The sequence below is a fragment of the Botrytis deweyae genome (assembly GCF_014898535.1).
Source record: "Botrytis deweyae strain B1 chromosome Unknown BDEW_019, whole genome shotgun sequence".
NCBI lineage: Eukaryota > Fungi > Ascomycota > Leotiomycetes > Helotiales > Sclerotiniaceae > Botrytis > Botrytis deweyae.
In genome coordinates this window covers 566125-582520 of record NW_024066226.1, presented here as the reverse complement: position 1 = coordinate 582520, position 16396 = coordinate 566125, and the positions used below count along the sequence as shown (strand labels likewise).

The following is a 16396-nucleotide window of genomic DNA, read 5'->3' as shown; positions in this document are numbered from 1 at the left end:
ACCAATCATTTCATCCTATTATCTTCTTCTTACGATATTCTATATAAATTAACATCAACCAATCATTTCATTCCATTATCTCTTCTTTTTCTCTCCTCTCCTATCCTCTTCTAACCTTCACCGCAAACCAGCACCTCCAACCACAACCACTCAACTACCACAACCACTCCCTGCTACTACACCACTTGCCTTCCTGCGTACACTACCACACTTATCTAACAACCATCGACCAATAAATGCATTTGCCCTTCCTTCTCTATCAATTCCTTCACCGCACATAAGCCACTTTGAGCTCCAAACCCCTTGGGGACGCAGTTTGACTGGTTCTGATAAAAAAGAACCATAGGGAGCTCGCCACGAAAACTCCATAAAGTCGAGAAAAGTATTGACAACACAACATTTCAATCTCTGTCATCACCATCTCACATATTCATACGAGTAAAAAAGCCCATGTAATGCAGCAATTGCTTCTTTCTACTTACCTCTCCCAAGACTGGTAATACTTGCGATTTGAAATTAAGAACAACAATGTCTTGTCTTTTCCTTTTCCAATCCTGAGTGAGAGATTGAGATTGAGATAGAAAAGTATCCACCCACCCACCACCCATACACAAACCATGACAACCACTGGAACACCGTTAATTGTGCGAGATGCATCAACCCCTCACATGCGACCTCACACCACTTCAAAATCCTCCTCAAATCCCCACAACTCAAACTCAAACTCGAGCTTCAACCAAAATGTTTCTCTAAATCCAAATTCGAATTCGAATCCCGATAAAAATAACAATAGACGTCATTCGCTCCCACTTCATTTCCTTCCGCCAAGTTTATGGACATCTAATACTTCAACTGCCAGTCTTGTGGAATCCGAAGAAGCTGCCCGTGGGGAACATATCCTAGACGAGGCTAAGGTTGCAAATCGTCTTGCAGCTCTTCGTTCTCTCAACGGCGCGAATCGAGCCGATCATCGTTATGCGAAATCCACTGGAGAAACATTTAATCAACCGGTGATTGTGCGGACCTACTCAGGAGCTATTCGACCTCGCTCTCAACAACGAGATCCTATTGCAGCCAAGAAACAGAATGGAACAGCGGGCATAGCAGCAAATAAAATGGATATGAAACTTCCGCCAGTGGAGGCTTTCAGCTTCAAGGGGATTATGGATGAAATAAAACATGGTGTTAATGATGATTTAGAGAGGATCGCGGAGATATGTGCAAGGAGCAAGTATAGTTTGGCAAATCAGCATGAATTCCATCACCCCCCTCATGGATCGGGAGATCGCATACCACAAATTGGTATTGTCTCCGCGACAGATCTAGGTGTACCGACATTACAGGCCGTTGAACCGGATGAAGTTTCTCCAAGACAATTAGCCAGAAGCTCAAGGGGAAGTCGAAGGGGGAAATCTGCCGCTTACGGTACACTAGAGACCATCATATCATCATCAAGATCTTCTGACGAGGACAAATCCAGAAAAAAGCCTGCCGCTGTTTTGGAAGATGAGGTTCGTGGAAGAGCAACAAGTAAGGAGATTAAAGTATCACCTCCAAATCCCGATGTGGTAATAGACGCTGCAGTCCCAGAAGCTGTCCCTGAAAGGAGCCCTCCTTCCAAGCACTCCAGGCCAAGATCTTCCACATTCGCATCCATGATTATAGACAATGCCCAAAGCTTCAGACAGGAACACAAACCCCAAGTTTCATCTCCCACCTTCCTTCTAAGCGAACCCGCTCGACCTCAAACCTCTGGTGCGGACCTTGAACATATTCCTGCCCTTGATGAACTTACTCCTGATCGGCCTTCCACTTTCCATGAGTTGACATTACCAAAGCCTACTCTAATACGCAATGAGTCGATAGCTTCCACCCTGAGGCCTGAGACCTCGCCGAGATCGTCTATACTTGGTAGTTTGAGTTCATGGCTACCTTGGAGTAAACCACCTAGTCCAGTGCGAACTTTTCAAAGCAGGGCGAGAAGTGGATCGCATGCAGAAGGAAGTTTGAGAAACTTGTTGAGGTCTACAGAAATCGCTAGAAGGGCCAAAAATGTTGATAGCATTCCTTGAATGTGACCATGCCATATTGAAAGGATCCTAGCGATTTGTTTGTCTTTCAGTGTGGTATATAATTAGCCAAAGAAAAGGGAATGGACCAAAGACGTAGGAAAATTCTAGCCTATCTATATGCGTCGAATGTACTCAGAGCTTCGTGTATAATCTACTAGCACTGGTATAACATGTCTTAATATCCCCATGAATTTCGGTTTAAGGCTGTCTTCGTGTCGCAATACATGCCAAGAAAATTCCGATCTCCAACTACAAGCCAGATTCATCTATTCAATTCTGGACAATGGTTAACAACGTGGACCAGCTAGGGGAATTGTAAGTAAAGATGATTGACAGATATTGTACGTTACATAACCGGATTAAATTGACAAACACCGCAGGATTCTTAAGGAAGGGGACAAGTACTCAGATCTTATCATAAGATTTCAAGGAGAAGCATTTCCCGTACACAGAAACGTCATTTGCGTACAGTCCAAATTCTTCACTGCTATGGTGGATCGCGATTGGAAAGTAGGCTATCACTTCTCTACCTTGAAATGCAGCTCATAGAGTACACCCTAATTGTGGCTAGGATGGTACCACCTGTGAGATACTGCTCGACTTCGATGAGGCTGATCTCGACATTTTTGAAACTATGGTCCGATTTTTCTATCACCGCTCTCTTGGTGATGAACATGACTCCGTCACTCTTACTAGACTTTACATCATGGGGGGGAAATGGGGCATTCCGTTCCTGAAGAAGAGCGCTGCCTCCAAGATTGAAAATATTCTAGACGCATATTCAAGGCAGGCCTCTTCACCTACGGATGCAGTCTTTGAAATGCTGAGACTCGCTTATTCATGTCTTCCGCAGTGGGATATGGATCTCAAACTGATCATCTTGCATCACGTTCTCAAGCATGAAAGCTTGGAGCCCTTGATGAAAGAACGTGGCTTCGAAGCTTTCCTTGTAGGAAATGGAAGAATAGCGATGGACCTCTTGCAAGCCCATTTGAATGCTCCCAGCACGGCTCTCGAAATTGAGCAGAGGTACAAAGATCAATAAATAAGCTCAAGAGCCAACGCGTCCTTGGCTTCACATTTATGAACTGCCATATTATACTCTATCTAATACAATCCTTCAACACTATATGCTCTTGGTGTGTTGTTATACCTGCGCACAGTAACTTCCACCTCACTATTTTCTGTACGTTGATTGCCCTTATTCACGAAGTCCAGTGAAGCTATAATTTGCATGTACAATCACAGTTTCCCATTCTCGGTCGCTCATATATACGAATAACTATCTCGATGTATAGATTTCCATATCACATTCAAATTAACGAAAGTGCCTATTTACTGCAAAGTCAAAACATATTCACACCCTTTGACCTTCTTTACAAGTGTTTCTTATTAACTCTTTTCGATAAGCCTCTCTATAAAAGGGCACTCTCCATCTCAAATCTTGACCATTCCAAAGTACTCAACCGTGAGAAAAATTACCTCTACACTCATCACACTATCAGAAATGGCATCAAAAACACCGCGCACCCTGGAAGATATGTAAGTCCTCCTTCAGAAATACCCCTAATTCAGCCGAGTCAAATCATTGCGAGATATATCTTTAAGAGAAATAAGAAAGAGTTTCCTAACTAATTCTCAGGGCATATAAACCAAGCGATAAATGTGGACCCCCAGATTTCACTATTAAGTGTAAAGGCCATTCATTTCTCGTCCACAGGGACATCGTTGCTCCGCAGTCTAAACCATTGGGTGCTGCGATGGACACTGAGAAATTCTTGGTAAGCTTCACTCTGCTAGTTCCAGTCTTCTTTTACCATTGCTAAGATATTTAAATGATGTAATTTCACCTCAAATTTGCTGATCTATCTTGGAATATAGGAAGGAACAAGAAGAGAAATGATACTGAGCGACGAAAACGATGACCCAGAAATCGTGGGATTAATGGTCGAATTTCTTTACACCGGGGAGTATACTATTTCCTTTCCCTCTAATACTTCCTCCTCGGCACGCTACTCATCAGACGAAGCGATTAGATGTATCCGCCACGTAGCACTGCACATCTTCTCTGATCTCTGGGACATTCCCTCTTTACAAGTCCTCACTCTCTCGAATCTTCAAACTACCCTTTCACATCTTCCTTTATCATATTTCACATCGGTGTTGCGATATATCTATGAAGAAACCCCGGGATCGTATACGCGCGTTAGACAGATAGCTGTAAAGGCTTTGATGGAAAGATTTACAGTTGGGGAAATCATGAAGGATAAGGAGTTGAGAGAGCTGTTGAGTGCGGATGGAGAGTGTGCTGTGGATTTGTTGGTTTGGGGGGAGGAGAGGAGAGTCCAGAGAGAGAGGAGAGTGGGGAGAGATTGGGAACAGAGTGCAGTGAGGGGAAGAAGAGTGTGTGAGGAGAGTATGGGGAGAAAGGGGGACATTTTTGGGGATCGAACAGGATGGGCTGATCATACTGGTGCGAGGTTTTGAGAGGGATTTGTGAATGGTGGTTTGTCGGATGATTGATAGGGAGGGAAGTGAGGGGTTGTTTTGGATGGGTCTAGATTGGAGGGGGCGAGATGTAAACGATGACGAATAACGATGATGTTGAGCAACTATAAACCATATGAGATCTTGCCCGACAAATGTGAGCCCAAAAAAATCAAGACTTGAGAAATAGTATACTTTCAAACCAATATTTGATAGCCCCTCGTAGCAAATGCAGTCGCCATCCTTCAATTGCCACTTCCTACATCAGTAATCTCAAGAGCCTCAACCCACCCCCAAACCGGCCACATACATACTCACAACCGGCCCGCATGACTCACGTGCATGATCTCATCCGCAGCCGCCGAAAAATCTCCACTCTCACCCCAAGGCAGAATCCTTCTCCCCACATCTCACTCCTCACAGCATTCTTCACAGCATTCTTCACAGCATCTTCTCCGGTTTCTCGCATCGCTCCATCCTCTGCACCCAGATATATCCCACGATTCGCCATTTCCGCGCAGAAATTCATATGCAGCTGCAGCGAAAAAGCTGCGAAAGGAAGGACGAAAATGAGGCTGAGATGGTTTACCGGTCACCCACTACTCCGTATACGTTTGAGGCAGGCAAGTGGAGCGCTTGTGAAATCCTTGTTCTGCTATCCCCGCGTCGCTTCACCGAGTTTGCTGTGTTAACCTTATTGTTAAGTAACTTCACGCTTGTCTTGTCGCTTGCATTTGATTATCATCTGAGGGCCCCCGCAGGCCTCTATTACGGTATGAGGGTATCAATCTTATCGGGATTCTTATCGCTGCATTGATCCTGTGAAAGGAGCTGGTGCTGGGTACCTAGGTGGGTAGCGTAGCTCATTAATAAATGCTTGGAAATCCGGAGTAAAGTAGACAAACAGACGAATAAACGAATCGACAAAAATGGGTCCATTAGGCAAAACCGATCAAAAGTGGCGTATCATACGTAGATATGATAATCCGCATCCAGTAATCAATCCACAACATATCATTTTCTACCATTCACTAGAGACCGCTGGCGACCGCTCAGCCTTGACTCATTGACACGATACAGGGTCATCAGCAGCGAATTTTCATTCGTGATGATAGGAGGAGCGCATTCCTTGAGGAGTGGACTTGCAGCAGCGGTGCAACACTGTTAGCCTCGTTATGCATCTTGCACTCGCTTGATTGGATTGTCTGCCTATCTGACCTGCATTTTGGTGCTCTGGGGCTAACGCTATGCGACCTGTGGTAGGCGGATCTAGAGGTAAGTACTGGGTGAGGAAATGGATATAAGTCGTGGAAGCCATTTTCTGGTGAATAAATTGATTTGATTATTCTTCGTTTCTTTGGATTTATTATATATTTGCGTTGGAATTAACTGGGTGGATTATAAATCAGGTGAAACGTGGAATTGAATTGAGCATATGTTGAATTTGCATTTCAATTGAATACTCATTATCGCAAGGTTTATATATATTGAATCGTGGGATACAGCCGGTCTGCTTTTGCATTACCAACTGACTACCTTACGTATAAGTGAAAACCGCTCACTCGTACCATCATATCTCATTACTCGACTGCTTTTCTACAAGTCGAAAAACAGAGGAACCTCATATTCATACATCCGAAAATGCCGCCAGAATCAAAAAGTAATCTTACATGCATCGCTTGCATCAATACAACAAAAGATTGCCAAAATGTATTAATGCAGGTCATACTGGCTCTGGAGAATGCATCGGAGGTCTATCGGAAATTGGTACCTTTTGTGAGGAAATCCCATGCGAGAAATACGTTGGGACATGATGTGTATGTGGTGGAGGGACAGTTGAGGAGGGCGTTACAGAGACTTTATGAGGTTGATGTTGTGGAGGAGGAGGGGAGAGAAACATTGAGTAAGTTGGTGGGGGAAGTTAAGAGTGAGGGGTTGGGAAATCAGCCTCTTTTTAGGGTGGTTAATGATGAGAAGACGAAGAAGAGTGGTGAGATGGAGGGAAGTGGGAAGGGAGAGAGCGGAATCAATTTTCCAATTTTGAAACTCGATGCTGGATTTTCTGATGTCAAGGTTCCGTTTATGGATTCCGCGGTGGAGGCTAGGAGCCCGGGGTTCTTTGAGGAAGTTCTCTTGGATGATGATGTCATGGCTATTGTGGAGGAGGACTGCGAGCAAAAGGAGATTGATTTGGAAAGGTGCATGGAATTAACACCTATGCCGACTCATCTCACTCCTGACATTCCTTACCTGCTAAAAGCTATTCGTCTATGGTTAGAGGAATTTTTTGAATCAAAAGATGATTCTATAGGGATTCCACCATCGATGGTATGCCAGCTTTCTGAGTTCGAGACAGCCTTTGGACTGGAGAGATTACCAACAACGAGTTGTATCTGGAATCCCGATTATCAAAGACAACGGAAAGAGGTATGGACGATCACATCATTTTGGGGACCCAATCAACGATCGAAATGTATATGTATACCTGAGGAGCCCGATGAGAATACTTTGACACATTCGAATGATAGTTGGTGTCCGAAAAATATGCCTGTGGATTTGGATTGGCCATCAAGTCATTATGAATGGGATGACAGGACCCATCGATGGATTACTCGTCGGGGGCCTGGCTGCAAAAAAGGTGGGCCAGCACCACCTCCTGAATACTCTAAGCAAGACGATAGTGCATCTGATGACGGATTCGATTCAGACTCGGATTCGGACAATCAAATTGCCGAGAGGATTGAACGAAGTAAAAGGGAAAGAGCGCAAGAAGGAGAGAAAGCCTGGGAAGAAATCATGGGTATGACTGGTTTGAAGAACGTAAAAGAACACGTGAGGAAACTCAAAGCCAAAGTTGAGAGTTCGATTCGGCAGAATATCGATCTGGGGGAAGAGAGATTTGGCGCAGTTTTTATGGGTAATTCAGGGACTGGAAAAACGACCATGGCTAGAATTTATACTAAATATCTGTATTCGATGGGAATCATCAAGAGAGATGATATTCTCATGACAACAGGTACATATCTTTCAGATGGGGGTATTGAAAGGACAAAACGATACGTTGATAAAATAGCCGATGGCGGTGTGATGTTCATCGACGATGCCATGACTTTAGACGATTATAGCAACGGAGGCAAGATTCTCGATTTTCTCTACCAGGAAATCGATCAGAAGAAAGGATCTGCAGTTTTCATTCTTGCGGGACACGAAAAAGGAATGCGCAAATTGTTAGGACATGGCACAAAGAGTGTTGCCAGTCTGCTTCCCAACGTTCTCACATTCGACGATTTCACAGAGCCTGAATTACTTGAAATTCTCAATTCGTGTATCAAGAAGAGATTTGAAGGGAAGATGGAGGTTGAGGGTGGTCATGATGGACTTTATATGCGGATTGCGGCGAGGAGAGTTAGTAGAACGAGAGGAGGCTCTCAGTTTGGTAATGCTAGAGCTGTGGAAAATCTGGTCGCGCAGATCTGGGAGAGACAGTCTGCTAGGTTGTCTAAGATTCGACAAGAGAGAGCTGCTAAGGCTGCGGAAGAAGAGGCTGCGAAGGAGAAAGAAGGCGAGGAGAAGACGGGTGAAGAGAAGGCAGGTGAAGAGAAGACGATCGAGGAGAGTACTACTGGCGAACAGACCGCCGGGGACAAGCCGCAAGTTGAGCCTTTGGTAGAAACAAATTCCGAGACAGAACATAAATCTGACACGGGAGAGAATGCATGTCAAGAAACAAGTCAGGGAGACAAGTTAGAAGCAGATACTGATCCAAACGTCGTTGTTGCAAAGGAACTCGCCGATGTACGCAAAGACGACAAAATTACCAAGAGCGAGGAGACCAAGGAAGAAACCGGGAAATCGCTGCGCGAGAGATACACTAAAGCGGAGATATTGAAAGTTCCAGCCAGCAACAATCTTGGGAGCGAGACAAAATCAAAAGAAGAGCCTGTTGTCGTGGTGGTTCCGGAACCAGCGGAAGTGTCAACGCCCATAGACGCAAGTTTCATAGAAGAGGTCAAATCAGAAGAACCAAAATCAGATGAAGAGACACCCTCGTCTACAAAAGACGAGGTAGTGGTAGATGAGCAGGCATCCTTGAAAGAGACAGTCCCAACGGAAGTAGAAATCGATAAAGAACTAGAAACAAAAGATGAAGACCCCTCGAAAGTCGAAAATAGTAATGAAAACAAAGTTGAGGAGGACAGCCCCTCCAAAGATGGCAAATTGGCCGATGAAGCACAAGATTCGACCGACAAAGATCCAGATTCAGGATCAGAAACTGAGGAAACTCCAGCAATCGATCCAGAGGACCTCTTGTTTACAAAAGAAGATATACTCGGTCCAGATCCTTCCGCTGTTATTCTCAACAGTGAGGCTTGGCAGGAACTTCAAAAGCTTATTGGTCTGGAGAAGGTTAAGACTTCTTTGCTTACACTCCTTGAGCTCGTCAAGTCAAATTATCAGCGAGAGCTGGAAGAAAAACCTCTGCATCAATTCACCCTGAATCGCTTATTCTTGGGTCCAGCTGGAACTGGCAAAACAGTGGTTGCGAAGTTGTATGCTAAAATCCTTGGTGAGATCGGTGTTCTCTCGAAGGGTGAAGTGATATTTCGTAACCCTAGTGATTTGATTGGACAATATATTGGAGATTCTGAAGCGAATACGAAAGCTGCGCTTAACGCCGCAAGGGGCAATGTGTTAGTCATTGATGAAGCATATATGATGTACAGTGGGAACTCGGACGGCACTGGAAATGAAAGCGACTCGTACAGACAAGGAGTTATCGATACGCTAGTTGCAGAAGTGCAAGGAAATCCTGGCGATGATCTATGCGTTCTCTTACTGGGATATAAGGAGCCGATGCTGGAAATGCTTAATCACTCGAATCCTGGACTCAGTCGACGATTCCCTATCGAAAGTGCATTCTGCTTCGAGAACTTTTCGGCTGATGAACTCGAGAAAATCCTCCGCTCGAAATTAGAATTCCATGTTCTTGAAGCTACAGAAGAAGCCATCAAGGTTGCAATGGATGTACTCCAGAAAGCCCGGACCAGACTAAACTTTGGTAATGGTGGAGAAGTAGAGAATTTAATTGCGACTGCGAGAACCAATTACCAATTGAGAACGTCGAAAATTCCAGTGGAAGAAAGATCTAGTAAATGGGTATTCCAACCGGAGGATTTCGATCCTGAATATGATAGAGGCAGATCGGCGAATGAGAACCTTCAAAGACTTTTTGCCGATGTCATTGGGTGTGAGAATATAGTTAAACAGTTGGGACAATACCAAAATGTTTGTAAAGCCATGAAATCAAGGAATATCGATCCAAGACAGTACATCCCGACGAATTTTGTCTTCAAGGGACCACCAGGTAAGATCTATACGTCTCGCCTTCTCACAGAATAACGGGTATTAACAACTATGTTCTAGGAACTGGCAAGACAACCACAGCACGAAAGTTCGCAAAAGTTTATTATGACATGGGATTTCTCTCCGACGAAACAGTCATCGAGTGCTCAGCCAGCGACCTTATCGGCAAATACGTTGGTCATTCAGGGCCCAAAACCGCGAAGGTTCTAGAAAAGGCTCTAGGAAAAGTTTTATTTGTCGACGAAGCATATCGTTTAGCACCCCATACCGAAAGCCACAGTTTCACATCTGAAGTAGTCTCAGAACTCGTTGATCTGCTCACAAAACCCAAGTTTCACGGAAATTTGATTGTGATCCTCGCTGGTTACGAGGACGAAATTAACTCCTTGTTATCAGCGAATCCAGGACTCGCATCACGATTCCCAGATGAAATGAACTTCCCAGCTTTGACGCCCCTGCATTGTTTGCAGATTTTGGAAATCAAATTACGGCTTGCGGGGATTACTATTCCGATACTGAAGCAAACCGAACAGAGAGAATTCGAACAATTGTTGCGAGTAATGACGTTCTTAACAGCAACGCATAGCTGGGGTAATGCTAGAGATGTGGAGACATTAGCGAAGGCGATTTGCAGAACTGTGTTTTTGGAAATGGCGGTAGAAGGAGAGTTGGTTTGTACAGCAGAGAATGCGACGATGGCGATAGAAGTTATGTTGCATGAGAGAAGACAAAGGGCGTTTACGGCATTGCCGCCACCTAGATACGAATAGAAATGGGAATTGGAAATGGGGGAGTAGGGGAACAGGAAAATCGAATCTTGGGGGGGATGAATCGATGGATTCAATCTTTGCTAATGGTGATAAATAGATCACTGATGATTTTAATGAATATGATTTTAACTATATGTATTTTGAACGATGTATTCAAGGCATGTCTTTATTGCTTTATTTGGAAATTCACGGATCCGAAAAATTCGAGTAACCCTTTGATTAGTTGATAGAACTCGAATGGCGAAATGAACTGTTAGTAATTGAAAAATCATGCAATAGGGTTGGTAAGTGAGATTGCTTCGGGGTCTGATTTGTTGTAACTGACTGTAAGTTGGTACCAACATGACTGCATTTTATATTGGCAACAGTTGGATGTGGAGGGGTTTGCTTTTTACACCGTCTAGAAAAAGGAGACTTGCCCTCTCCTCAAACCTTAGCTCAAATAGTATCTCCATCGACGTCTGAATGCCTCAACATCTCTAGCAACTTTTTGGTTATTCATTTTTGAGAATATTCGTGAACAATTATTCGACATGGGGGTCACAGCTCTCATAGCAACTATCCTTGAAGAAAACAAGATTGCAGTAGCATTCCTTGCTCTACTCGCGGTACCACTCCCCGAATATTTGACGGACTACAACAGAGCTAATATATAAAAGTATCCTATATCAAATGCTATCTACAATATCTATTTCCACCCTCTCGCGAAATTCCCAGGTCCTAAACTTTGGACCGCTTCGCGACTCCCCTTCATATACTACCTTCTCACAGGACAGCTCGTGAAGAAAGTAAAAGAATTCCACGACATCTATGGAGAATTCTACCGTCTCGCACCAGATGAAGTATCATTTGCCAGCGAGCAAGCTTGGAACGATATATACACTTTTCGTCGCGGACACAAGCGTGCTTTGAGAGACAAGGTTTGGTATATTGGTTAGTAAATGTGTTGGAGAAGTATATATGAAATTGATCGCTGATCATTTCAGCACCAAACAATCAAGCCGATAACCTCATTACAAAGACCGACTTCAAGTTCCACGCTCGTGTCCGAGGACTGATGAGTAATTCTTTCACCGATGAAGCGCTCCGCACACAGCATCCATTAATCGAATCTCATGCTGACATGCTGATTTCCAAGATCAGAGAAGCTGCCGAGAAGCCCGAGAACTCGACTAGAGGTGCTCGGATCAATATTACAGACTGGTTGAACTTTTTCACCATGGACATCATCGGAGATTTGGCTTTTGGAGCACCGTTTGGCTGCCTCGAGAAAGGAGAATATCATCATTGGGTCCGTACGCTGTTCAGCTATCTCAAGGGGATGTCCATCGCTGCAGCTCCTCGGTTCTACCCTACGATGGAATTTCTGTTTCAGAAATTAATTCCGAAAAGAATCGTGGAGGAACAGAGGCAGCATAGTGCGTATGCGGAAAAGATGATTAATCGTCGCTTAGATACAAAAGGTGATCGTCCGGATTTCATGACTCCTTTCATGAGAAACAATGTCAACTTTGAAAATATGTCCCGCGAGGAGATCGTATCCACGTTTAATTTCATCATCGTGGGTGGTTCTGAAACTTCGGCAACAGTGATGACTGGTATATTTAACCACCTCACCAGAAAGAAGAACAAGGGAATCCTTGACCGACTTTGTAACGACATTAGAACAAAGTTCAGGGAGGAGAAGGAAATCACTTTGGATGCGATCCAAAGCACTTCTATCCCTTATCTGGAAGCTGTAATTAACGAGGGCTTGAGAATATGCAATCCAATTCCTAGTGGACTGCCGCGTGTAGTCCCTGAAGGCGGGGACGAATATTGTGGTATATTCCTCCCGGGAGGTGTGAGTACTCAAGACCCATAAATACAGTGATTCATTAAATTAACATTCCAGCAGACACGTCTAGCAGTTCGGACATATGCGACAAATTGATCCAAAAATATATTTGCAGATCCAGACGAATTTGTCCCTGAACGCTGGCTACCGAAAGACCAACAACCGAAAAAATTTGCAAATGATCAGCTCTCGGCTAGCAAACCTTTTAGTGTGGGATTCCATAGCTGTCTGGGAAGACCGCTTGCATGGGCAGAGATCCGTCTTGCAGTCACTAGACTCTTGTGGACATTTGATTTTTCAGTTGATGCGGAGGACGAAGTAGATTTTGATGAGTTTCCGGTGATAATGATCATTCAAAAAGCCCCTATGAACTTGAGAGCCAAGATCAGGCCTGGAATCTAGCAGCGGTTTCATAGAAAGTGATGAGTGAAAATGTAGGCAATAGGATTGGCCAACGAGGTCGCGACAGGGGTTTCAGGCGTCAGCGCGTTGATCACTGCACGTGCATGGCAGAGGCACAGCTCAGCTGTATCGTGGGAATACTCCTATCTAAGAATAATCAAACCGATAGAACTCCCAGTGAATAAACATTATACCTATGAGCATTTTCTAGACCTGTGTCAAAGAATCTTTCCAGACTGATTGTGCGTCTGTATCAATCTGTGCAACTTGAGCCAATGATGCCACGAGGCACGAGCAAGAGTAGTGGAATGACAACTATCCCGTTGAAACGAAAGGACAAACGAACGCGAGCATATTTTCCCAAGGTAAATTACCATGAATTCCTCAACATAACTTTACATTGACGATATAACAATTTTAGACAAGAACTGGTTGTTGGACTTGCAGGTTCGTACTAAATTTCCGAAACCTTATTTTCACCACCAAGGTCACGTGAGTTGCCAAGATTGACCACAATCTCAGAAAACGACGAGTCAAATGTGACGAAAAAAAGCCAGATTGTGCTAGATGTGAGGCTTCGGGTTTCAAATGCGATGGGTACTCTGTAGACGCATTTTCACATGCTCACAGGCGCGCAATTGTTGTTCAGAAACCGCAGCCAAAGAGAAAATCTAGTGCAACTCATCGTGCTATACTACCCTCGAAAGGTCTGATACTTCTAATAAGCGATTACTAGCTATTGCTTATTGTAAAGTCATTCAATTAGTAGCTGACGCGAAAGCAGCCCCTAAAACAGCTCGTATAAACATACGAGTTCTGCGACCAAGGAGTCCCATCGTCGAAACCGAACAAGAATACCGGTACTTTTGTTTCTTCACGGAAAGTACTACACAACGGCTATGCGGATTCTTCGAATCAAAACTATGGAGTCATCTAATGTTGCAAGCTGGCGAACAGGAACGGCCAATTCGGCATGCTATGAGCGCTATAGGGGCTCTTGATTTGATATTGCATACGAAAGAGCAAAATCCACGATCACCCGTTGCAAGGTCAACTATAGAGGACCATCATATGTTCGCTATCAAACAGTATGATAAAGCAGTGAAATTGATGAAGGAAGATATCGCTGAAAGAGGCCATTCATTAAGAACAGCCTTACTCTTTTGCTTGCTCATTGTATGCTTTGAGAATCTTTATGGGACACAACAATCCGCTACTGTACACATCATAGCTGGAATCCGTCTAATAGAAGCATATCATCATGAACATACATCTAGAAGCGACGCACCTCATCTGCAAAAGTCTGAGGAGTCCGATGCTTCGACCGATTCGGTTACTTTTGGCATAGCTTCTCCGGTGCCAAGTGACGTAGAAGATGAAATCTACCAGGCCTTCGGCTTACTAGAAATCGCTTCGTTGAGCTTCAATGTTGACGGTCGAGGCATGGCCTACCATATGTTAGCTAAGGATTCTGGATCCTCGTGTGTAAAGAACATGCCTTCTCGATTTGCATCTCTCCCGGAAGCCAAGGCCTATTGGGATCTCATCATGCGTCGTCTTTTGCATCTTTTGCCCACGTTGAATACCGCACAAGCAACAATGCGCGGCTACGAGGATGATAATGAGACAGCTATCATGAAGAAACCTTCTTCAGCTGTGATTGAAGAACAAGAGAGATATCTTGCCGAATTAGTTTCTTGGCACGAGGCTTTTACACCAATCTTGGAAAAATGCCGTCTCTTCCCGAGAAAGAGAGATTTTGCAGGTGCCACAATCCTAAAATTGCGCTGGATTCTCTGTCGCATTGCCATTAACTCCGCATTGATCCCATCGCAAGTCGCTCTTGATCAGTACTTGGAAGATTTCCGCGAAGTCCTTAATTCAGCAAAAAGCTTAATGTCTCATCCAGCATGGACAGGCAAGTTCACATTTGATTCTGGAATCATCAGTCAGATATATGTTGTTGCACTCAAATGTCGAAATTTTCCAATTCGATCGGAAGCTATCTCATTGTTATTGTCGAAGTCATGGCGCGAGGGGGTGTGGGATAGTGCTGTGGCTGGCAATATTGCTAGAGCAGTTGTGGGCTTGGAAGAGGAAGGTAGAGAAGCTGGCTTCATACCTGAGAGTAAGAGAGTGTATCAGACCTCTATGCGATTCGATTTACAAAAGCGGATTGGAACAGTGAAATGCTTTAGAAATATTAGTAACCCATCCGAAAGAGAGCACCCGATTACGAAGAGCATAAAGTGGTAAAGCCATGATAATTGGCGATCATCTCTACAAAGCACATGTTTGCTTGAGGCTTACATTGAAAGGAGGATGGAAGGGGTACCTACAAATAACATGGTGGATACTCAATCTGAAGTTGAGTTGGACCTTGTAACTTTAACGATGCGCCAATAAAACCGAGAACATATCAAAAATAAAGCATGTGATCGGCGTGAGGGCGTTGATGATGGAAAGCGGTCCGAGCCGGCTTCAAAGATTAGCCGACCCCATACATATAACCAAATATGGCGACAAACATTTAAGCACCCCCACGTCTCGTATGGCGCAGCGGTAGAGTTCATCATTCCCGAGTAATGTTGTCCGCCTCTCTACTTGCATTGGCAGGGCTTCGTCAGTGACAACGTATATAAGACCTGTCTGAACGCAAGTTCAGTCAGGGTAAAAACGATTTGGTTCATTGGGATTCTAGGCGTCCGGGCCTAGAGTTTTGCCATTTTGGAATCCATTTTTGTGGGGCCTAGTAATAATGGTTGGTCAGCAGTAGCAAGTGAATACTACTAGGTAGGTATATTATTGTTGTTTCAAGGAAGGCTGAAAAGTTTCATTGGAGTACGGGTTTATTGGCGGTCAAGTGTTGAAAGTTCACTTCAATTTTTGGATCATTTTTTGTGGATACTATATTTTGTATTAATAGTCGGCTCTTCAAGCGGCCGGCTATTACCTTCTCACTCAAAAATAATATGGTCTATTTATCTGCTGTCTAGAATCTAGTGCCTAGGCTAAGAATCAATAATTGGGGAAGTCTGCATTCCAAGGTTGTATATGTTATTTTCATGTGGCTATGTTGAAGTTTGGCAATAGGTACTAGGTAGGTGCCCAGATGCCATGCACGTTGAAGAAAAGAACAACCTTCCAACGTTATTAGTGATATATTTTGGTTCTATGATTTGTTTCCATATATTCATTGTGTTCATTGCAATCTGAAATAAAACCTGATAGTGTGGCAAGTGAATCAATGAGGTGAATTCAGGAAAATCACGTGTAGGGACTATGTTCTCAGTATCTTTCTGCTCGAGCTCACAACAAACTGAAGAAACTCTGTTCATACAGGAAACCACAACCACAATTACAACCTCAAAGAGAAGGTTCAAAAAAACACCCTTCCAAGTAAGACAAATTAAGTTCTAATGTTTACTAGATTCTATAGTCAAAAGCAAATACAAAAAACATAT

General features: G+C 43.9%; 7 protein-coding genes across 7 annotated transcripts; all 7 read left to right on the top strand.

Moving 5' to 3' along the window:
* Positions 1–617: 617 nt before the first annotated feature.
* On the top strand, positions 618–2072 carry EAE98_007890 (uncharacterized protein; the record flags this gene model as incomplete). Its single annotated transcript, XM_038955513.1, has 1 exon — positions 618–2072. The coding sequence occupies one exon, from the start codon at positions 618–620 to the stop codon at positions 2070–2072; it is 1455 nt and encodes a 484-aa protein (XP_038808242.1).
* A 283-nt stretch (positions 2073–2355) lies between these two features.
* On the top strand, positions 2356–3117 carry EAE98_007889 (uncharacterized protein; the record flags this gene model as incomplete). The annotated part of the gene is made up of 3 exons (XM_038955512.1): positions 2356–2387; positions 2453–2582; positions 2644–3117. 3 exons carry the CDS (start codon positions 2356–2358, stop codon positions 3115–3117), a joined length of 636 nt encoding a protein of 211 aa, XP_038808241.1.
* Positions 3118–3579: 462 nt separating this feature from the next.
* EAE98_007888 (uncharacterized protein) lies at positions 3580–4559 on the top strand (the record flags this gene model as incomplete). The annotated part of the gene is made up of 3 exons (XM_038955511.1): positions 3580–3614; positions 3715–3853; positions 3954–4559. The coding sequence occupies 3 exons, from the start codon at positions 3580–3582 to the stop codon at positions 4557–4559; spliced, it is 780 nt and encodes a 259-aa protein (XP_038808240.1).
* Positions 4560–4673: 114 nt separating this feature from the next.
* Positions 4674–5251, top strand: EAE98_007887 (uncharacterized protein; the record flags this gene model as incomplete). Its single annotated transcript, XM_038955510.1, has 2 exons — positions 4674–4716; positions 4776–5251. The coding sequence occupies 2 exons, from the start codon at positions 4674–4676 to the stop codon at positions 5249–5251; spliced, it is 519 nt and encodes a 172-aa protein (XP_038808239.1).
* Positions 5252–6200: 949 nt separating this feature from the next.
* On the top strand, positions 6201–10693 carry EAE98_007886 (uncharacterized protein; the record flags this gene model as incomplete). The annotated part of the gene is made up of 2 exons (XM_038955509.1): positions 6201–9924; positions 9984–10693. 2 exons carry the CDS (start codon positions 6201–6203, stop codon positions 10691–10693), a joined length of 4434 nt encoding a protein of 1477 aa, XP_038808238.1.
* Positions 10694–11226: 533 nt separating this feature from the next.
* EAE98_007885 (uncharacterized protein) lies at positions 11227–12932 on the top strand (the record flags this gene model as incomplete). Its single annotated transcript, XM_038955508.1, has 4 exons — positions 11227–11301; positions 11353–11626; positions 11680–12534; positions 12646–12932. 4 exons carry the CDS (start codon positions 11227–11229, stop codon positions 12930–12932), a joined length of 1491 nt encoding a protein of 496 aa, XP_038808237.1.
* A 182-nt stretch (positions 12933–13114) lies between these two features.
* EAE98_007884 (uncharacterized protein) lies at positions 13115–16162 on the top strand. The gene is made up of 4 exons (XM_038955507.1): positions 13115–13297; positions 13354–13379; positions 13455–13639; positions 13717–16162. Exons 1-4 carry the CDS (start codon positions 13208–13210, stop codon positions 15186–15188), a joined length of 1773 nt encoding a protein of 590 aa, XP_038808236.1. The 5' UTR covers positions 13115–13207; the 3' UTR covers positions 15189–16162.
* Positions 16163–16396: the final 234 nt, after the last annotated feature.